This window comes from Oncorhynchus keta, chromosome 17, assembly GCF_023373465.1.
Source record: "Oncorhynchus keta strain PuntledgeMale-10-30-2019 chromosome 17, Oket_V2, whole genome shotgun sequence".
NCBI lineage: Eukaryota > Metazoa > Chordata > Actinopteri > Salmoniformes > Salmonidae > Oncorhynchus > Oncorhynchus keta.
In genome coordinates, this window is record NC_068437.1 from 11516896 (window position 1) to 11538087 (window position 21192).

Below are 21192 nucleotides of genomic sequence, written 5' to 3' on the forward strand. Positions count from 1 at the left end.
CTCTGTTGTTTATGCTTTTGTTGTCATGGAGGACTGATTGGGCTCATTGATTCGAGTTGAAAAATAAATGCTGCACTCATGGAATGGCATGCTTTGAGCTCTACTGAAAAGTGCTATTTACATGTGAAAAATGAATGCCATATCCTGCATTTGTTAAAGGACTATTGTTAACCTTTTTGTTGGTGACACTTTGAAATCTTAATAACATTCAGCTGTTTAAAGGGCAAATCCACAGATGAACCAATAACCACTCTCAGATTAATAGACAGAGCTATGGATGCAAGGACTGACCATCCATGATATCAAAATGATTGATAAATCCAAAAACGGATGGAGCAACTACAGATTGCCGCTTTAAGTCTATCAAAAGTGTGCAAGTGTGAGCATGTGCTCCTTAGGGATATTCTTTTTTTATCAGCATGAATTAAATTGAGCAATAAAAGCCCTGTTACGGAGTCTAGTTGATAGGTAATCGACTAGCCGGACTGTTCCCCGGGACTCCAGTTGTTGCCATTCGTACAATGCACAAACAAGGCTATTGAACCTGACATTGGTGTCTGTCGTTATTCCTTTATCTAACATATCATACTGAAACAAGCCCCACTTTTATTCCATGGGTTTGGATCCGCACTATGCAGATGTGTCAAGAGCGCATTTTCACTGGCTGTCCACTGGTTTCCAAAACAATGATTGATAGGCAGTTTAAACATCTTGAATTCAACCATTATTGGGTTCAAATACACATTTAGATTTGTGAACAGCCATCCACAATCGGTAAGGCGCAAATAGCTAAATGAGAGTGTGTGATCAGTGTGATTCACATCAATGCGCTATGTAGATATCATTAATAAGCGATATCCGTATCGCCGTAGACTACACAACTGCTGTCACCCTTACATCCAAGCTTTTATTCAAATTGATCATTTTGGATGCCGAAAGCAGTCCCACCATTGGAAGACATAGCTTGGACTGTAAGCCTACAAAAGCCTATTCCTGCTCTTTTCCCGCGACACATTTGGTGTTACATCACAAGTCAGAGATCATTAAAAAATATTTCACACTTCTCTGTTTTCTTAATGGCATTCAAATCAGCATTGAAAAAAGGCGCAAATTTAAGATTGTTCCACATGTGGTCAGATTTGCTCAAGTGGAACAAACTTAAACTTGCGCCTTTTTTCAAAACAGAGAAGTGTGAAATATTTTTCTTCGCAAACATCCTTTCTGAATATAAAAGTAATCCTCGAAGTAATATAGTTTTTCAAAAGTATCTGTAATCTGATTAGAATATTTTTGCAAGTAATGTAAAGACTCCAGTTACCGTTAACGGATTACATGCAAAAAAAAACAACACAAAAAACGGTAATTACATGTAATCCGTTACCCCTTAACCCGTCCTAAAGTTCTAAAAAAGGTCAAAACAATTATAATAACTACCTTTGGTTTGCTGTGATTGCCATAAAGCCACCGGAAATGACAGATATTCCTTTCCTATGTCACATGATCAACATTTTCACAACACGGAAGTGCGGTGCAGCGTAGCGTTCTGTTTCTCCAGAAATAAATGTTTCTCTTTGCCACAGACTGCTATATTACATCTAGCTCCAGTTATGAAAGTGAATGTCAGTAGCTTAATGTAAGAGTGTATATTGCCATTCAAGTGTTAAAGAAAACTCACGGATATAACGAGTTTGGGACATATCTAATCGTAAGTATGTTAGGCTAGCCTGCTTATCGTTACCACATATTTGTATAACTAAACTCGTTCTGTGTGACGTTACGTTTACTGTCTGTCTATAGTCTAGTCCATCATAGTTAGGTAACGTTAGTATGCTGGACAGCTAGCTTTAGCACACTGAACAATAATATAAACGCAACGTAAAGTGTTGGTTTCATGAGCTGATATAAAAGATCCCACACATTTTCCATACGCACAAAAACGTCTCTCTCAAATTGTGAACAACTTCGTCACTCTCAAATTTGCAATTTTGTCACACAACACATGGCACAGCTGACTCACGTTTTGAGGGTGCGTGAAATTAGCATGCAGACTGCAGGAATGTCCACCAGGGCTGTTGCCAGATAATTGAATGTTAATTACCCTACCATTATCAAACGTTGTTTGGCAGTACGTCCAACCAGCCTTAAACTTGTAACCATGCCAGCCAAGGACCACCACATCCGGCTTCTTCACCGGTAGGATCGTCTGAGACCAGCCACCTGAACAGCTGATGGAACTGTGGGTTTGCACAACCTAAGAAGTTTGGCACAAAAGGAGGGGAGTTCATCTGCATGCTCGTCGTTCCTCACCAGGGTCTTGACCTGACTGCAGTTTGGTGTCGTAACCAACTTCAGTGGGCAAATGCTCACCTTCAATGGCCACTGGCACGTTGGAGAAGTGTGTTCTTCACGGATGAATGTCGGTTTTGACTGTACCGGGCAGTGGTTTGCTGATGTCAACTTTGAACAGAGTGCCCTATGGTGGTGGTGGTGGTGGTGGTGGTGGGGTTATGGTATGGGTAGGTATAATCTATGGACAACAAACACCATTGCATTTTATCGATGGAAATTTGCACAGACATTGTGACGAGATAACGCACTGCCCCATGTTGCAAGTATCTCTACACAATTCCTGGAAGATGAAAATGTCCCACTTCTTCAATGGCCCATTGAGCATGTTTGGATGTTCTGGATCAATATGTACGACAGTGTGTTCCGGTTCCCGCCAATATCCATCAACTTTGCACAGCCATTGAAGAGGAGTAGGACAACATTCCACTGGCCACAATCAACACCCTGATCAACTCAATGTGAAGGAGATGTGTCACACTGCATGAGACAAATGGTGGCCACACCAGGTACTAACTGGTTTTCTGATCCACACCCATACCTTTTTTTAAGACATCTGTGACCAACCGATGCATATCTGTATTCCCAGTCATGTGAAATCCATAGCCTGATTGATTTTATTTTGAGTGATTTCCTTATATGAAATGTAACTTAGTAAAATCTTTGAAATTGTTGCATTTATATTTTTGTTCAGTGTTAAGCAAACTAACAGAATGCATAATAAGCCTTGTATCTTGCCAGTGCTAACAATGTAACTGTTTCATAGCATTTCTTGACTACGATAGGCCTGCTCCCTAGCAGGCTCATATTTGTGTTAGCTAGCTATTTGTTATAATTTGTCATACAAACACCTAGCTTTTTGACATTCATGTATTCACAGTGTTGATGGTAAATGCTTTCCATTAATCATCAGCACCATGGAACCCACAGCTTCTGGAATGTTCTGTAACAGAATGCTTAGCATGGTAAACTCTGAGGATGTCAACGCCATCATCCAAGCCCAGAGGCACATGTGAGTAACAGTCCGGACTGCTGCACAGAGCACATCCTATATCTGCTGGGAGCATTGATATTTCTCACGCAGAGCAATGTTTCCCAACTCCCAGCGCACATTTTTGTTATTGCTCCGAACAAACATACCTCATTCAACTTGTGTGCTTGTCCAGGGCTACAATAAAAAGTTGTACTGTTGGGGGTATTTGACTGGAGTTGGGAAACACTAACATGGAGAGCAGACTAGCTGGCTGCATGGGGTCTTGATGGATGGCCTTGCACTCGCTGTGATATGTTACAATAGTCAAATACAGCACAACATTGGTTCATTTTGGGTCAATCAGATCTGAGGTGATTTTATTACGCCAACAAAACAGTCTAGACCTACTCATTTCCTTGACACTCAAGCCTGTTACAGTCAGCTTGTGCAGACTGGCAAAACAGGCACAGCTTTGCCAAAGACTAACACAAATAGGACACCATTAATTTAATATTATCGATATAATAGAGCCTATTTTATCTTGCTCGTCATTGGCTCCTCCCAGGCTGGACCGCTTTGAGAAGACCAATGAGATGCTGATCAACTTCAATGGACTTTCCAACGTGCGGCTGCAGCAGATGAACGAACACTTCCTGCTTCACACACGCACCCTGGTGGAGATGAAGAAGGACTTGGACAGCATCTTTAGGAGAATCAGGTGATGGACCCATCCTAATACCTCCCCCATTGTCTTCTGACAGATGGCGTCATTCTGACATGACACGCCGTCGCCGTCACGCTATCTGACGTAAGACAATGAGGCTACCCTTAGACCCGGCCTCTAGACTCCTTATACCCTACATACAAAAACATCACCAAGCCTTACCCCGAAATCCTTTCTGTAGATTTGATACGGGTTGGATAAGTGTAAACAATATGGTAATGTCTCCACCCAGCCTGTCGGGACAAGATGGGAACTACTTTCATACCTATCAAATTGTCAGATCTACAGGAAGTGGCAAGGGGTTGTTTAACAACCATTTTCTTGGTGGATTGTATACTTCCTCCAAGTACATATTATACTAACTACGAATGGAAACTTTTATCTGACTGTGACGGTCAGTCACATACTGTCTCTTGTCCAATTTTCACTCTAGCTCGTGGGAGTAGTCACAAAATTATAGCTCTTCTTTCATAATCCACATATTCATGGTTTTATCTGTCCACGCAGGACTTTAAAGGGCAAGATCGCCAAGCAGTACCCAGAGGCCTTCAGCAGTGAGTTTGACATTTTACAGTCATGACGGCAACATTGGCAGAAAGACAAGTTGTTTACTGTAAATAGTTGCACATTCAGGCATTTTTCACAGTACAGTAGTTTACTCGTCTTGTTAATTAGATCTACACATATCCAACACTTTTGAAAGTATTTGATGTAACGTAATTCAATGTTTTGATTCCATATTCAGTAAGTCTTTCTCCTCAGTGCCTCTGAAGGGGCATCTTAATATTAAGTGCTGTACTTCATCCATATGCACAATGGGGAAAGAAATTGGTGGTGAATTGCTTTCACCTGTGATGTTTTTTTTCTCTCCAATTAATGTAGAATGGTGGCTACTTTAGACTATCGAGAGTCACCCTGAGTCTCTCCCTCACAGACGCCCACGAGTCGCCGGTCCTGGAGGACGACGAGTTTGATCCCATCCCGCCCAGTGTCGCCACGATGATCACCGCCACCATGTCGGGGCAGAGCACCGAGTCATGTGACACGAGCCCCGACGTCATTTCCCCGAATGTAAGCCGGTGTTCCGAAGACCTCTCCCAGGATCAGGCCGACACGCCCACCTCTGACCATGGCCTGCCTAGCCCTGAAACGGACATGCTGAGGGACGAGGGCCCGGACTCAGTACCTGCAGAGTAGAGCCTCCGTAACCTAGGCCTAGAGCGCTACTCAGTACCTGCAGAGTAGAGCCTCCGTAACCCAGGCCTAGAGCTCTACTCAGTACCCATAGATTAGATAGAAGCAGCAGGAGGTCAATGTGATTGATTTGGACTGCAGAGCTTTGGCCAGTTATCTGGTTTGTCGGGTTTGAATCAGTAGCTGATTTGATGGTCAGGATTTAAACCAGCACACTGACTGCTGTTCACTTGTAAACGCCAAGATTGTGTCCAAAGATCCCTTTTGTTAGACACGCTTGTCCATCACTCGCCACTAACAATGAAGAAGATACTTGAATATGTGTTGTGGTTGTGAAGAACTGAATCCTTAATTACTGACCACAGGAGGACTGTACCCAGCTAGTCATTTGTTTGTATGCACAGGAGTCGCTCTCTCATTAATAATGGTTGAGCGTGGAAATATGCACTCATTTAAAGAGGTAGTGAGCTTTGTTGGTCATGAGTAAGCCTATTGGAAGCCAGCTAATCGCAATAGTACGGCCTACCAAAATATGTTTCCATTTTTTTTAGTGACACACCTCCATGTTATTTGCCCTATTAAAACTAGAGCCTGACCGATATGGTTATTTGGGTCCGATTTTTGGGGGGACAAAACTTACCGATACAGATATATCTGCTGATATACTGTTTTACAGCAGGGAAATGAAAGTGTCATTTTCCACACTGAATTCTCCTGAATTTCCATTCAGAAGAGCAGTTGTCCAAGAAATATGCTGCTAATGTTGATTTCTTACATTGTGACATAATGAGAATGGCCGCAAACATTCAGATCAGCTTGAGATACACCCCCCCCATCCTATTTATTGAATATTAGTTATCGTGGAATTATCGTCTGATACCGATAAAGCGTTAAAATGCCAATATCAGATCATTTCGGCGACTCAGTATATCGGTCAGCTTCTAATTGAAACCTCACCACCACCAGACTTGTTTTCTTCTTTTTTTTTTACATGCAAAATGTGTGAGTTGCTGCATGGAAGAGTTCAGTATTATTGTTTTTCGTTATTGCTCGGATATGCATTTTATTTTGTTGGGATGACTTGAGCTCGAGTACTAGGCTACATTGTCAATTACCCCTGGGTGAAGTGGCTAACTTAAGCATTCTAAGTATCTTATCTGTATCATGATTAAGGTAAATGTTACGCAACAACTTGAATGCTAAATTATATTATTTGGTTTGTTTAACAATTTAAAAATACTTGAAATATGCCCCCCCAACAACAACAACAACAAAAAACCTCCAGCTTTTAATGTAACTTTTAGAAGAGGCGGAGCATCAGACGGGTTGCCTCCCACAGTGGACCAATGTTCCAGCCATAGATATGGGATTTCCGAAACCAGCTGAGCGTTGTTCCGTAGCACATGCACAGAAGTTATGGGGTTTTAGCTATTGGGGAGATGTGTCCAGAACAGAATAAAACGTGCTCCCTTGCCACATTTGAAAAGGGTTAGATTAATACCAGGTGATCATTCTGAGAAGACAATTATCTGTGGTTGTAATGAAAATACTTCAGCACGCTGATGATCTTAATGCGACACAGATGAATGATTTTACATCAATTTGACCCTTCATCAGAATTTATTTGCTGGTTGTGAGTCAATGTTGATTTCTTACATTGTGACAAGAATGACATGAGAATGGCCACAAGCTGTTCAGATCAGATATAGCGTTAAAAATGCCGATATAGGCCGATTGTCGGTGATGCGATGTATTGGTCAGGTTCTAATTGAAACTTCTGACAGACCTCATATCATGGGGATTAAGAGACTTTGTATTTGAGCCGAACACTGCACCTTGCCATCAATAACCTGCAGTATACTGCGTTTGCACTAGACTATATGCACTGTATATATTTGTTAAGGCAGCATCCTTTCCTCTGCATATCCCCTCTATAAATTGTATATCCTCACTGTAAATCATCTACTCCAGAATGTTATGTTTACTGTAAGTATGTTGACTGTGTCTATATTCTGTTAGTACACTGTCTATTGCTGGCAGCGCCTACTCACCAAGTCAATGTACTGTACTTGACGAATAGGGATTCTGATGCCCTCTGCTGGCCAGACACTGATTTTATGGATCACAGATCCAGGCCAAAAGCCAAGTTTCGAATTCAGTGGAAGCCACACCTACTGCTCAGAACAAACCATTAAACCGGGAAACAAGTATCTCTCTCTGACTCTGCCGCTCAGTCTGATAGGGTGTGTTTCACCATGGCAGAAGCTGTTTTTGATAAGGATTTGATTACCTGTTCAATCTGTCTGGATCCACTGAAGGATCCAGTGACTACTGCCTGTGGACACAGTTACTGTATGGGCTGCATTAAAGAAAGCTGGGATCAGGATGATGGGAAAGGTGTCTACAGCTGTCCCCAGTGCAGGCAGACCTTCACCCCAAGACCTGTTCTGGGGAAAAATACTCTACTGAACGAATTGGTGGAGAAACTGAAGATGACAGGACAAGCTGCTCCTCCTGCTTACTGTTATGCTGGACCTTTAGATGTGGGGTGTGACATCTGCGCTGGGAGAAAGCTCAAAGCTGTCAAGTCCTGTCTGCTGTGTCTTGCCTCTTACTGTGCGACTCACCTAAAACTTCACAATGACCTCAACCAAGGAAAAAAACACAAGTTGATTGATGCTACTCGACTACAGGAGAAGATTTGCACTCGCCATGACAAACTGCTGGAGGTTTACTGTCGTACCGATCAGCAATGTATCTGTCTGCTGTGTGTGATTGATGATCATAAAGGCCATGATATAGTCGCCGCTGCAGAAGAAAGGACTGAAAAACAGGTAAAGATGAGAACAGTCAAATCACACAATACATTTGTTCATCTCTTTTAGCCTGGCATCCAGACCAGCTAGTGAGAATATGCGTAAGAAGCGGAGTAGAGACATTTTAACTCGCAAAAATATTTGGACATAACCTGTTTTTAACATGCTTCATCTGGTAGGTCGATGTCCCTGGTTCCTCATACAAAACAGAATGATGAAGTTCAATTTGGAAAGGGATCATCCAATCAGTGTGACGCCCAACCCATTTGAGGGGACAATAGTTTTCAGTCCGTTAAACTAGTGGTTGCACGCTTGATGAGTCAGATGTTTGAGAGCGAGATGCAGCTCAAATTTCAAGGGGGTTTGAGAGCCAGAGAGGTGTGGACACGAAAGGGGCTTGGCTTGAAGCGCTGAACATCATGGCGTGAATAGAAATGTGCTTTTGCCATTACTAGCATCATACATTTCACTGAATTACAGCATTATATACTAGACATTAGAAACAAAAAATAACATTATGCTGCTCTCAAGATGTGAAAATAACGGTTCCACTTCCGGGAACACGAGAGATCACTTTGGCCCGGTTCTGTTTCGATTCCTTGAAAAATATCGGTCTTTTCAGGTTCCGTTTCCTTGAACCGGTTCCTTCAGAACTAAACGTGTAGATGGCTTCAACGTCAGACAAAAAAACGCCTTTTCAACATTTTGTTTTCTGGGTATCTTGTCAGATGCACAGTGGCCTACCTTGATAGTAAGCTATTTGTTTTATGCAAATAATAATATTCTCTGCAGAAGCAGTTGGGGGGAAATAATCTGAAATCCCAGCAGAGAATCCGGGAGAGAGAGAAGGAGATGCAGGAGCTGAGACAGGCTGTGGACTCATTGAAGGTGAGCGTTGGGAACATTTTAATTACACTCGCGGCAGTCTGGGGTCCCGATGAAAGCTAAGTGAATAGGGTGGTTGAAATGGATCCCCTCTTCTGTGTCCCAACAGCGCTCTGCACAAGCGGAATTGTTTGACAGCGAGAGGACCTTGACTGAGCTCATCCACTCTGTTGAGAAAAGGCGCTCTGAGGTGAAGGAGCTGATCAGTGCCCAAGAGAAGGCTCAAGTGAGTCGAGCTAAAAGGCATCTGAAGCAACTGGAGCAAGAGGTCGCTGGACTGAGGAGGAGAGATGCTGAGCTAAAGCACCTGTCACACACAGAAGATCACATCCATTTCCTCCAGGTGACATCTCTAACTTAAATGTCACTCACAAATGACTTTTCAATGACTAGGTCTAGAACTCTTTCACAAGTGAAATGTGCTGAAATAACGTAACCGTAGCCTTTCTCAATGTCGTAGCATTTCCAGTCTCTCTGTGTCCCTCTTGGATCTGAGGGCACACCCAGCATCATTGTCACCTTTGAGCACGTGACGAAATTTGTCACTGAACTGAAAGAGCGACTACAAGACATCTGCAAGGAGGAAATGGACAGAATATACGGGAAAGGTTGGTAGAAGGCATATTTCGAGCTCATAAGTGCTCTTGTATGTTTGCTATTGTGTCTCCTGTAGAGATGCATGCAGTATGATTTGCGGTGTTTGTACCGTTGATGGCTAGGTTAGCATCGCTGAGTGACGTTGCCCTCCTGAAACTTGTTGCATACCTCCTAATGATGGTTGTGCCTGTGTCCTATAGTGACTAAAGTTCCAAACATTCGCCCTTCTGTGCCCAAGACCAGAGAGGAGTTCTTAGAATGTAAGTAAAGCACATGCGCACAGTGCATGTTCACTCACTTTGTAAAAAAAGCAGGTAGCTGGAACCATTCTGAGTGGTCAGCTTCTGAGACCTCACTTGCTATATACTCATACAGCACTGACTGCTATACAACACTGACTGTTAGGGATCTGACCCACCACAGGTGGTCCAATAAGAACCAAACAGATGCTTAAAATGTTTCTCACCAACCAGACCTGGGCAGAAAATAGTTTTATTTTGTAGTGTATTTGAAGATAACCAACTTTACAAATACTTGAGGTAGTTGAATATGGTTTATATAGAGCATGCTGGGAAATATGATAATGATGGATGTGGATTTGGTTCAAATTGATGTGGATTGTATGAGTTTCAGGCCCTTGTATTAGGGTAAAACGAGGCCCATACATGCATGCATGACAATGACCCAACACACCTCCAGGCTGTGTAAGGGCTATTTGACTAAGAAGAGTACTAGAGTGCTGCATCAGATGACCTGGCCTCCACAATCATCTGACCTCAACCCAATTGAGATGGTTTGGGATGAGTTGGACCGCAGAGTGAAGGAAAAGCAGCCAACAAGTGCTCAGCATATGTTGGAACTCCTTCAAGACTGTTGGAAAATCATTCCTCATGAAGCTGGTTGAGAGAATGCCAAGAGTGTGCAAAGCTGTCATCAAGGCAAAGGGTGGCTATTTGATTTGTTTAATACCTTTTTGGTTAAAAAATAAAGAAACCCTTGAATGAGTAGGTGTATCAACTTTTGACTGGTACTGTGTGTGTATACACTGAACAAAAATATAAACGTAACATGTAAAGTGTTGGTCCCATGTTTCATGAGCTGAAATATTCGATCCTAGAAATGTTCCATACGCACAAAAAAGCTTTCTAAAATGTGCACAAATCTGTTTACGTCCCTCTTGGTGAGATGTCCCAACTTTTGAGGGAGTGTAATTGGCATGCTGAATGCAGGAATGTCCACCAGCGCTGTTACCAGAATGTTTTTATGTTCATTTCTTTGCCATAAGTCTGCCTCCAAAATCGCTTTATTAAAGAATTTTCCAGTACGTCCAACCGTCCTCACAACTGCAGAGCACGTGGGTGAGCGGTTTGCTGATGTCAACATTGTGAACAGAGTGCCCCGTGGTGGCGGTGGGGTTATGGTATGGGCAGGCATAAGCTACGGAAAATTAACACAATTGCATTTGATCGACTGCAATTTTAATGCACAGAGATACCATGATGAGATCCTGAGGCCCATTGTCCTGCAATTCATCCACTGTCATCACCTCATGTTTCAGCATGATAATGCACGGCCCCATGTCGCAAGAATCTGTACTCAATTCCTGGGAGCTGAAAATGTCCCAGTTCTTCCATGGCCTGCACACTCACCAGACATGTCACCCATTGAGCATGTTTAGGATGCTCTGGATCAACGTGTACGACAGCGCGTTCCATTTTCTGCCAATATCCAGCAAATTTCGCAAAGCCATTTGAAGAGGAGTGGGACAACATTCCACAATCAACAGTATGATCAACTCTATGCGAAGGAGATGTCATGCTGCATGAGGCAAATGGTGGTCACACCAGTTACCAACGGGTATTCTGATCCACACCTACCTTTTTGTTTTAAAGGTACAGTATCTGTGACCAACAGATGCATGTCTTGGAATAGTATAGTAGATTGTGTGTGTGCTCTACTCATTCTATTTCCATCTTCAACATGCAGTTCCAGATGCAGCCATGCCATTAGTTGAGGGCAGCCAATCAAATAGTTTCAGAAAAGTAGTAACTTCCTGAGATCTGTATTCAAATAGTTTGAAAAAGTAGTTGCTTTCTCAGATCTTTATTCAAATACCTGTAGTCACCTCCAAAGTCACTGTTTTTGTTCCCCCCCAGAAACGGTTTTACTTTCAACAAAGCATAGTTAAAACTAGAGTTCAGAAAGAAAAACATTTCTACATTAACATTTATTAAGCAATGAATAGAAGGCGAAAACCAAATGGTAGCATGAATATGTTAGCATTGCAAACATTATTCAAACACTAAGCCTACTCAGAGTTTAGTGGATGCACTTATCAACTTGACTAGGTCATCTCTTCTCCTGTATGCTCATGCCCTGCTCTTTTTGAGAAAATAAAACTCCCCTAACACCCAAGGGAAGAGCGCCAAGAAGGTGATTGGCCAATATATGGGAGCAGAGATTGGTTGACTGGCTTATCAATAAAATACCCTTAAATTCACAGGGTCTTTAAAAAAATACAAATAATAATTTTACACTATTTTTCCTCTTCCTAGACTGCTGCCCGCTGACATTGGATCCCAACACAGCAAATAAACTCCTGTGTCTGTCTGAGGGGAACAGAAAGGTGACCAGGAGTCATAAGATCCAGACCTATCCCAACCATGAACATAGATTTAGCCACTGGAAACAGGTGTTGTGTAAAGAGGGTGTCTGGAGTGTGTCTGAACCCTGCTACTGGGAGGTAGAGTGGACCGGGGTGGAGGTTGATGTAGCCGTCTCATATAAAGGGATCAGCAGGAGAGGAAGTGGTCATGAGTGTTTGTTTGGTGCTAATGACCAGTCCTGGAGGTTGTACTGCTCTGCAACTAGATGCTGTTTCTACCATAATGGTAGAGAGACTTCTATCCCCGCCATCCGCTCAGACTCCAGAGTCGGAGTGTACCTGGACCACGGGGCAGGAACTCTGTCCTTTTACAGCGTGACTGTCTCAGACTCCATGACCCTCCTCCACGGAGTCAAGACCACGTTCACTCGGCCCCTCTACCCTGGGTTTGGGGTTGGTTCATCTGTGAGGATACTGACACCATTTTTGAGTAGTAACTAACTTAATATGTACGGTGTAAAATATGAACCTAGATTACAGTACTTCCCTATGGAACTACTGTGGAAATAGAAAAGTATCAGGAACACATTGTAAAGTGGGATGGTTATTTGTGTACTTTTTGGAAACTTTGAAAAAGCTGCGTTGATTGTCATCAATCATACTCCCTATGTGTACAGCGAACAATAAGTTCAGCTGCTGTTCAACATATTCAATGCCAACCATAAGACAATGTGTTTAGACTTTGCGATGTAAGTAGGGTAGTATATCGGTCACGTTGTACTCTTCTAACCATAACTAGCCATAACTCTGCCTTACCATATAGTAATGCATGTATACTATGCACTACTCTACTATATTAGTTCATTAAAAGTGAGAGTGATTTTGTTGGGAGTTGTCTGTCTCTATTCTGTCCAGTGACATCACTTCTGCCCTCTTCTCGCCAGACCTGGTACCTTATACCGCAGCACAAACAGGAAAAGGAGAAGGAAACTCTTCCTTTACTGTCCAATTAGTTCATAGAACCAAGGCTTTGTTTCTACACAGATAATTTGTTTTCCAATATGATTATCCATTATTACACTGTAGCTTTATAGAAGGCTCCTCCATAGAAGGGCCCATAAATCATACTCCACTGATACAGAAACCGCACTAATAGTGGAAGGCGCCATCAACAGAACCCTGGGAAATATGTTAATGAGCCCCTGTTACTAAAGTTATTTTTTTTTTACAGGTCTAAATTGCCCCTAAGCCTTATACCAAAGATGAGTTTGGCTTATATCTGTAAATGTTTATTTTTCTCTCAATGTTGTCTCCATTACTGGCAGAGTGAAATTAGACCCAGCAATCACTATTTATCCATAATAACAATGCAACATGAATGTAATGAACATTCACTTCTATGATCACAAAATTACTGAATCTTGACTGAAAGAACTCTCGTCATCTCCTTTGCAATGACTAGATTGATAGCCATTTAAATGATGTTACACGGGGTCAAAGGAATTCTCAAATTTGACAGACTGCTGAAGAGAGGTTCTCATATTGTAAAAGTAAGATATCCACCAGGACACCAGAGTATTTATGGCCATGAATGTGAAGAAGAAATGCTTCAGATTCCCTTAATGCAGTGTGTTTGGGTAGAGGTTACCTGAAGTTGGACAGGCTATATTTTATTGGCTATAGAAATGAATCACCTTAATGCAGACAGACCCCCTATCAACATCAGAAACGCTCGTCAAAATGGATAAAAAAAGGTCCGAAATACAGTTCTGAAAATTGTAACAGCTGCATAATGGAGTAAGATACTTAACCATTTTTAATGAAAAAAAAAAATCTGTCAAATATTGACTGCATTATAGCAAATAATTCTATGAGAGACAGAAAATCAGTGGAATTCAGAAATTGGTGGGACTGAATGTCAAATATCAAAAATACATGCCAACGTTATGGCCCTTTTATATGTTCTGTCATATTGATAGAATAATAACGTTTGAAAATAACTAATTTGCATATACACATGGGCATAATTTAATAAATTAGCATGAAATGACTCTCTATCCAACCAGCTCTTTTTCAGGTACCCCCCACAATCTCCCATCAACTTTCACCATGGGTTAATTTGAGTGGTAATGCAAAGGCAACCGAGTATAGACGGTCAACCCCCATATCACACACTCACAAATGATAAATATACAATGTCTTCAGAATGTATTCACACGCCTCGACTTTTTCCACAGTTTGTTGTGTAACAGACTCAATTTAAAAATGATTACATTTATATTTTGTGTCACTGATCTACACACAATTCCCCATAATGTGTGGAATTATGTTTGAAAAAATGTAGAAAGAGAAAAAAAAGAATATCCTTGAGTCAATGAGTATTCAACACTTTTGTTATGGCAAGTCTAAATAAGTTCAGGAATATAAATGTGCATAACAAGTCACATATGTTGCATGGGCTTATTCTGTATGAAATAATAATGTTTAACTGCCCAATCTACCCCACACATACAATTATCCCTCAGTCAAGCAGTGAATTTCAAGCACAGATTCAACCACAAAGACCAGGGAGGTTTTCCAATGGTTCGCAAAGAATTAATTTTTTAAAATTTGAATTAATAACCCTTTGAGCATGGTGAAGCATTATTTGAGCATTATTAACTACACTTTGGATTACACACAGTCACTACAAAGATATACAGGTGTCCATCCTAACTCAGTTGCCGGAGAAGAAGGAAACCGCTCAGGAATTTCACCAGTTTAATGGCTGTGACAGGAGATAATTGAGGATGGATCAAAAATATTGTAGTTACTGAAGGGGTTAAACCAAGGCCTCATATCTTTTAAAGGGTTAATAAATTGTGTTATGATGAACTGTAAGGTCTCCTCTCAGAAGACCTCTGTGTGTGTTAAAACCTGACTTGAGTGATATGCCCTGCAGACACTATCAGATGGCGGAAACCGCCTAAGCTCATACTCCTCCTGTCTGGGTCCCACCGTGACTGTCTGACGTTCTGAGAATCCGACTGGTTTTCTGAGAACACAAGGCCACCGAGGCCACCACAGGTCTGATGGAAACCGCCACTTGGCAGAAGATGCTTAGACTTCTCTGTTGTGAAATGTCACCTTGTTATGAACCTATAACTATATAAGTTGCAGGAGGTCTTAGATGCCTCGCAGAACCTGGGGAGAGCTATCATATACCGTACTCTACCAACTTCTGCCATACAATTGTACTACTAAAGGAGAATCCTAATAGTTAAAAAAGGAGTCTGTGTTTCCTTTCTATTACCAATATATACGTTTGATAATTGTATAGACCTGATTGTCTTTTGAAGAAATTAATCAACATTACTCCACAATACTAGCATCAATGACAAGAGTGAAAAGAAGGAAGCCTGTACATAATAAAAATATTCCAAAACGTGCATCATGTTTGCAATACGGCACTAAAGTAATACTGCAAAAAATGTGTCAAAGAAAATCACTTTTTATCCTGAATACAAAGTGTATGGGTGGCAGGTAGCCTAGTGGTTTATAGCATTGGGCCAGTAACTGAAAGGTCGCTGAATCTAATTACCAAGCCGGCAAGGTGACAAAAACTCCCATTTTGCCCATAAGCAAGGTAGTCAACCCCCAGCAACAACTACTCCTTGGGCGCCACGGATGTTGATTAAGGCAGCCCCTGCACCTCTCTGATTTAGAGGGGTTGGTTTAAATGCAGAAGACACATTTCGGTTGAATGCATTCAGTTGTGCAACTGACAAGGTATCCTAATGTTTGTGGCAAATCAAAAACTGAGTACCATTCTTCATATTTTCAAGCATGTTGGTGGCTACATCATGTTATGGATATGCTAATCATCAGTAAGGACTAGGAAGTTTTTTTTAGGATAAAAATAAGTAGAATAGAGTAAAGCACATGCAGAATCCTAGAGGAAAACATGGTTCAGTCGGCTTTCCAACAGACACTGGGAGACAAATTCACAATTACACAAGGACAAATTTACATAGGCTATAGACTAAAATCTTGGTTTATGATAACTGATTAAACTTTGCTTAATTAGAATCTTAGCTAGATACAGGTAGCCTATAGCCCCTGATAGGCCTACATCTAATTTCAGATAGCCTACAGTAGCCTAGGCAAGATGTAAACTGAACGATTTAGCAGTTTGCTTAGTTTAAATTGGCAGACTAATTTATTAACATGAATAGTGAAGAGGTAAGAAGTACTTGTGTTTCCCTGTTTCCCTGTATCACGGTATTAGTCATAATATCCATAAAACCTAGCGGTATAATAGGGAAATGGTTCCAATAATTTTTCCACCATTAATTTTTCCCAGAGGGGATTTTAGAAACACTTAAAATAAGGGCTGTGTTTGGTGTAGGCTTAACCCTGGCGTGAGCTTTTGATAACCGTGTAACTCTCTGACATTGTTGGAAATCAGGCCTACTACTGTTGTGTCATCTGCAAACTTGATGATTGAGTTGGAGTCGTGCGTGGCCACACAGTCATGGGTGAACACGGAGTACAGGAGGGGGCTGAGCACGCACTCTTGTGGGGCCCCTATGTTGAGGATCAGCAAAGTGGAAGTGTTGTTTCCTTCCTTCACCACCTCTGGGCGGCCCGTCAGAAAGTCCAGGACCCAGTTGCACAGGGCAGCATTCTTACATAGGTATTCCTCTTGTCCAGATGGGATAGGGCAGTGTGCAGTGTGATGGAGATTGCATCATCTGTGGATCTATTGGGGCGGTAAGCAAATTGAAGAGGGTCTAGGGCAGGGTTGGGCAATTACAGTCCTCGAGGGCCTGATTGGTCTTACAGTTTTTCCCCAGCTAACACACCTGACTCCAATAATCACCTAATCATGATCTTCAGTTTAGAATGCAATTTGATGAATCAGCTGTGTTTGCTCGGGATGGAATAAAAGTGTGACACCAATCAGGCCCTCGAGGACTGGAGTTGTCCACCCCTGGTTTAGGTTGTCAGGTAAGGTAGAGGTGATATGATCCTTAACTTGCCTCTCAAAGCACTTCATAATGACAGAAGTGAGTGCTATGGGGCGATAGTCATTTAATTCAATTACCTTTGCTTTTTTGGGTCCAGGAACAATGGTGGACATCTTGAAGCAAGTGCGGACAGCAGACTGGGATAGGGAGTGTGACAATAATGCTAGTACCAACTCGAACCCAGGCGCAGAGAAACACAGCAGGCAGAGGTAAGGGTAAATCCATAACTTTACTTAGTCATAACAAAGCAACCGCACAAGGGCACACTAAGAAAAACACGAGACCTAAGCAAGGATCCAGGCCAACAGAGGAACCTAAATACAAGGCAACCAGGTGAATTCAATAACCATTAATCAGGGTAACCTGGAAACTAGAAGACAGGGTAATGGTGCCCTCCAATAGAAACCTGAAGAAACAATAGTCAAAAACCACAGACCCTGTGACAGGGAGAGATGTAATATGTCCGTAAACACTACAGCCAGCTGGAGTGCGCATTCTCTGAGGATGCGACTTTGGATGCCGTCTGTGCCAACAGCCTTGCGAGGGTTAACACGTTTAAATGTCTTACTCACATCGGCCACGGAGAAGGAGAGCCCACAGTCCTTGATAGCGGGCTGCGTCGGTGGCACTGTGTTATCCTCAAAGCGGGCGAAGAAGGTGTTTAGCTTGTTTGGAAGTTAGATTTCTGTGGTTTTCCCTTTGTAGTCTGTGATTGTCTGTAGATCCTGCCGCATACGTCTTGTGTCTGAACCATTGAATTGCGACTTCACTTTGTCTCTGTACTGATGTTTTGCCTGTGATTGCCTTACGGAGGGAATAACTACACTGTTTGTGTTCGGCCATATTCCCAGTCACCTTGCCATGGTTAAATGCGGTGGTTCGCACTTTCAGTTTTGCACGAATGCTGCCATCTATCCATGGTTTCTGGTTTGGGTAGGTTTTAATAGTCACAGTGGGTACAACATCTCCTATACACTTCCTGATGAACTCAGTCACTGTATCTGTGTATTCATCAATGTTATTTTCAGAGGCTACCTGGAAAATATCCCAGTCCGTGTGATCAAAACAATATTGAAGTATGGATTCCGATTGGTCAGACCAGCATTGAATATACCTTAGCATGGGTACTTCCTGTTTGAGTTTCTGCCTATAGGAAGGGAGGAATAAAATGGAGTCTTGATCAGATTTGCCAAAGGGAGGGCCTATGCATTTAGAAAAGTTGAGTAGCAGTTGTCCAATGTTTTACCAGGGCGAGTACTACAGTCAATGTGTTGGTAGAACTTCGGTAGTATTTTCCTCAAATTTACTTTGTTTCAATCCCCAGCTACAATAAATGCAGCCTCAGGATATGTGGTTACCAGTTTGCATAAAGGCCAGTGTAGTTATTTGAGGGCCGTCGTGTTATCGGCTTGAGGGGGAAAATACAGGGCTGTGACTATAACCGAAGAGAATTCTCTTGGGAGATAGTACGGTCGGCATTTGTTTGAGGTATTCTCGGTCGGTGAAGAAAATGACTTGAGTTTCTGTATGTTATCACAATCACACCATGAGTAGTTAATCATGAAACATACACCCCTGGCTTTCTTCTTCCCTGAGAGTTATTTATTCCTTTCTGTGCGATGTACTGAGAACCCAGATGTCTGTATGGACGGGGACAGTATATCCCGAGAGAGCCATGTTTCCGGGAAACAGAGTATGTTTCGATCCCCGATGTCTCTCTGGAAGGAGATCCTCGCCCAGAGCTTGTCTACTTTATTATCCAGAGACTGAACATTAGCGAGTAATATACTCAGAAGTGGTGGATGGTGTGCACGCCTCCTGAGTAGGACTAGGAGTCCACTCCAAATACCTCTTCTCCGCCAGCAGTGTTTTGGAGCAGCCTCTGGAATAAGTTAAATTGCTCTGAGTGGTACGAACAAAGGATCCAACTCGGGAAAGTTATATTCCTGGATGTAATGCTGTTGAGTCACCGCCGCTCTGAATACCAATAGTTATTTACGGTTGTATGTAATAACACAACTTCTTCAGGAGGTTAATAGTGTAAGAAAAAAACACACAAAAAAAGAAATAACTGCACATTTTCAGCATATCTGTCGGCACCATCTTACACGGACATGGCTTGTGTATTCAAGTAGAGCTGATGGCGCTTTTTTGTTTTTGTTGTCGCATTTTTGGAAAAAGATACTCTCATTTGAGCAGTGATGTTAATTTCTGGAATAATATCAGGACCAATTTGATAGCACATGATCATTGTACTGAGCATTTACCAAACACGGAGAGTTTGAGCCACCTTGCGGAAAGATTGAAAACAGGCACAACCATTGACGCAATCAACCGAACTGGCAGCGAGCTGGATCGCATCCTGACAAAGCCCTTGGGTAGAAGTGCTGGCTTGGTTTCTCTGTGTGTTTTCTACTTCAAAGGTACTAGAAGGCTGGGGATCAAGCTCTTTTTTAATTTTCTGAAGTTGTTTTCACCTTTCAGCTCATGAGTGTGAGAGACTGAACTGAGTAATCTATCCACAAAGTAGATGGATGGACGACTTACAGCTAGATAGGGAGGTGCTTACCCGCATTGCCATGATGACCCAGGACCATTACCCAGTGAAATTGGCTATTACCTCCAGGCTGCAAAATAAGTACACAGTTAATTTCTTCTCACAGTCTGGTATAAAACATTTCTTATTGTTCATAATCATATTTTCCAATTGATCTGAGCTCTCCCCTTCTCCATTTTGTCCCTGACTATTTCTCCCTCCTTCCCTTCCTCTCTCTATGCAGATTGTCCAAATGCAGGATGATGTCAGTATGGACACATTTGTCCAGGACCTCTCCATGACCCTGCAGCCTGTGAGTTCAGCTGACCTGCTGCCTCTGCTCACTGACCAGGGTGAGTACTCATTCATCCCATCTCATCCTGTCTTTGAATGCTTGTCTCCTTCCTCCACCTTTAGGACCAATACATCTTCAAACTTTGAGTAAAGTTTTAAAAAATACATATCATTTTTTTGTTGATTATCTGATCCATCTTCTACGACAGGTGTGCATTTATCTCTCTCTTTGTATTTTACAAGGACTTTCCCCGTCCCTCTTTATCTATCTCCTTCCCTCGGTCTCTCTCAACCTTCCCCTTTCTCCCTCTCTCTCTTCTCTCTCTTCTCTCTCTTGCTCTCTTTCCCTCATCCCATCTTTCTCTCACACACACACACGCTGCACTGGCCCAGTATCTTCTATGACCTCTTTCACAGACTCCTGCAGTCCTAGCATGGATGTGGATCCCAACACAGCATGTGCAACCCTCTCTCTGTCCAGCATTTAAGTATTGAAAAGGTGTGGGGCTACGAAGAAAAATAGAACAGTGCAATTTGAAGTCAGCCTTTGAACGGGGTAGTAGGTGCCAGATGCACTAGTTTGTGTAAGGAACTACAACACTGCTGGGTTTTTCACGCTCAACAGTTTCCTGTGTGTTTCAAGAATGGTCCACCACCCAAGGAACATACTGTCAACTTGACAGAACTTTGGGAAGCATTGGTGTCAACATGGGCCAGCATCCCTGTGGAACACTTGTCACCTTGTAGAGTCCATGCCCCGACGAATTGAGGGTGTTCTCAGGGGAGAGGGTGCAAGACTGCAAAGCTGTCATCAAGGCAAAGGGTGGCTACTTTGAAGACTCTCAAATACAAAACATATTCTGAATTGTTTAACACTTTTTTGATTACTACATGATTCCATATGTGTTATTTCATAGTTTTGATGTCTTCACTATTATTCTACAATGTAGAAAATAGTAAAAATAAAGAAAAACCCTTGAATTAGTAGGTGTTCTAAAACAACTTATAAATGCCTCATGAGCTTATTTCAACTGTCACACTCCGGGAGAACCCAATATATGACAGTGTTTTCCCCCAATGTTTTTAAACATTGTAAAAGTAAACAAACACTGTATAGCTTCATAACATGGTTAAAACAACCATTTTGATATCATGGATGGTCAGTCCATAGCTCTGTCTATTAATCTGAGAGTGGTTACATTTCTCCAGGCCC

The 21192-nt window shown here is 42.1% G+C and overlaps 2 protein-coding genes and 1 long non-coding RNA gene across 6 annotated transcripts; all 3 read left to right on the forward strand.

Moving 5' to 3' along the window:
* The first annotated feature begins 1482 nt into the window (after nucleotides 1-1482).
* Nucleotides 1483-5836, forward strand: LOC118396442 (kxDL motif-containing protein 1-like). 3 transcript variants are annotated; one of them, XM_035790659.2, is made up of 5 exons: nucleotides 1483-1705; nucleotides 3227-3358; nucleotides 3885-4037; nucleotides 4551-4597; nucleotides 4978-5836. In XM_035790659.2, exons 2-5 carry the CDS (start codon nucleotides 3264-3266, stop codon nucleotides 5238-5240), a joined length of 558 nt encoding a protein of 185 aa, XP_035646552.1. In that variant the 5' UTR covers nucleotides 1483-1705; nucleotides 3227-3263; the 3' UTR covers nucleotides 5241-5836. The 3 variants fall into 3 exon arrangements, with proteins under 3 accessions (XP_035646552.1, XP_035646551.1, XP_052321440.1); XM_035790658.2 differs by having other exon boundaries at nucleotides 1484-1705; nucleotides 3260-3358; XM_052465480.1 differs by lacking the exon at nucleotides 1483-1705 and adding an exon at nucleotides 2508-2855 and having other exon boundaries at nucleotides 3260-3358.
* A 1500-nt stretch (nucleotides 5837-7336) lies between these two features.
* Nucleotides 7337-13027, forward strand: LOC118396439 (tripartite motif-containing protein 16-like). The gene is made up of 6 exons (XM_035790654.2): nucleotides 7337-8071; nucleotides 8846-8941; nucleotides 9048-9281; nucleotides 9399-9546; nucleotides 9736-9795; nucleotides 12091-13027. Exons 1-6 carry the CDS (start codon nucleotides 7493-7495, stop codon nucleotides 12639-12641), a joined length of 1668 nt encoding a protein of 555 aa, XP_035646547.1. The 5' UTR covers nucleotides 7337-7492; the 3' UTR covers nucleotides 12642-13027.
* A 4052-nt stretch (nucleotides 13028-17079) lies between these two features.
* Nucleotides 17080-20973, forward strand: LOC118396444 (uncharacterized). 2 transcript variants are annotated; one of them, XR_004828191.2, is made up of 5 exons: nucleotides 17080-17129; nucleotides 17247-17358; nucleotides 19634-19816; nucleotides 19930-20038; nucleotides 20397-20973. It is a non-coding gene; the product is annotated as an uncharacterized LOC118396444 (long non-coding RNA). The 2 variants fall into 2 exon arrangements; XR_004828190.2 differs by having other exon boundaries at nucleotides 17081-17129; nucleotides 19634-19787.
* Nucleotides 20974-21192: the final 219 nt, after the last annotated feature.

What these genes read in the sequence shown, in the direction of transcription:
- LOC118396442 (XM_035790659.2), top strand. Translation starts at nt 3,264, where the DNA reads ATGGAACCCACAGCTTCTGGAATGTTCTGTAACAGAATGCTTAGCATG. An exon ending in ATCCAAGCCCAGAGGCACAT is followed by an intron (nt 3,359 to 3,884) that starts GTGAGTAACAGT and finishes GGCTCCTCCCAG; the next exon opens with GCTGGACCGCTTTGAGAAGA. An exon ending in AGCATCTTTAGGAGAATCAG is followed by an intron (nt 4,038 to 4,550) that starts GTGATGGACCCA and finishes CTGTCCACGCAG; the next exon opens with GACTTTAAAGGGCAAGATCG.
- LOC118396439 (XM_035790654.2), top strand. Translation starts at nt 7,493, where the DNA reads ATGGCAGAAGCTGTTTTTGATAAGGATTTGATTACCTGTTCAATCTGT. An exon ending in ATCACATCCATTTCCTCCAG is followed by an intron (nt 9,282 to 9,398) that starts GTGACATCTCTA and finishes TCAATGTCGTAG; the next exon opens with CATTTCCAGTCTCTCTGTGT. An exon ending in GGACAGAATATACGGGAAAG is followed by an intron (nt 9,547 to 9,735) that starts GTTGGTAGAAGG and finishes TGTGTCCTATAG; the next exon opens with TGACTAAAGTTCCAAACATT.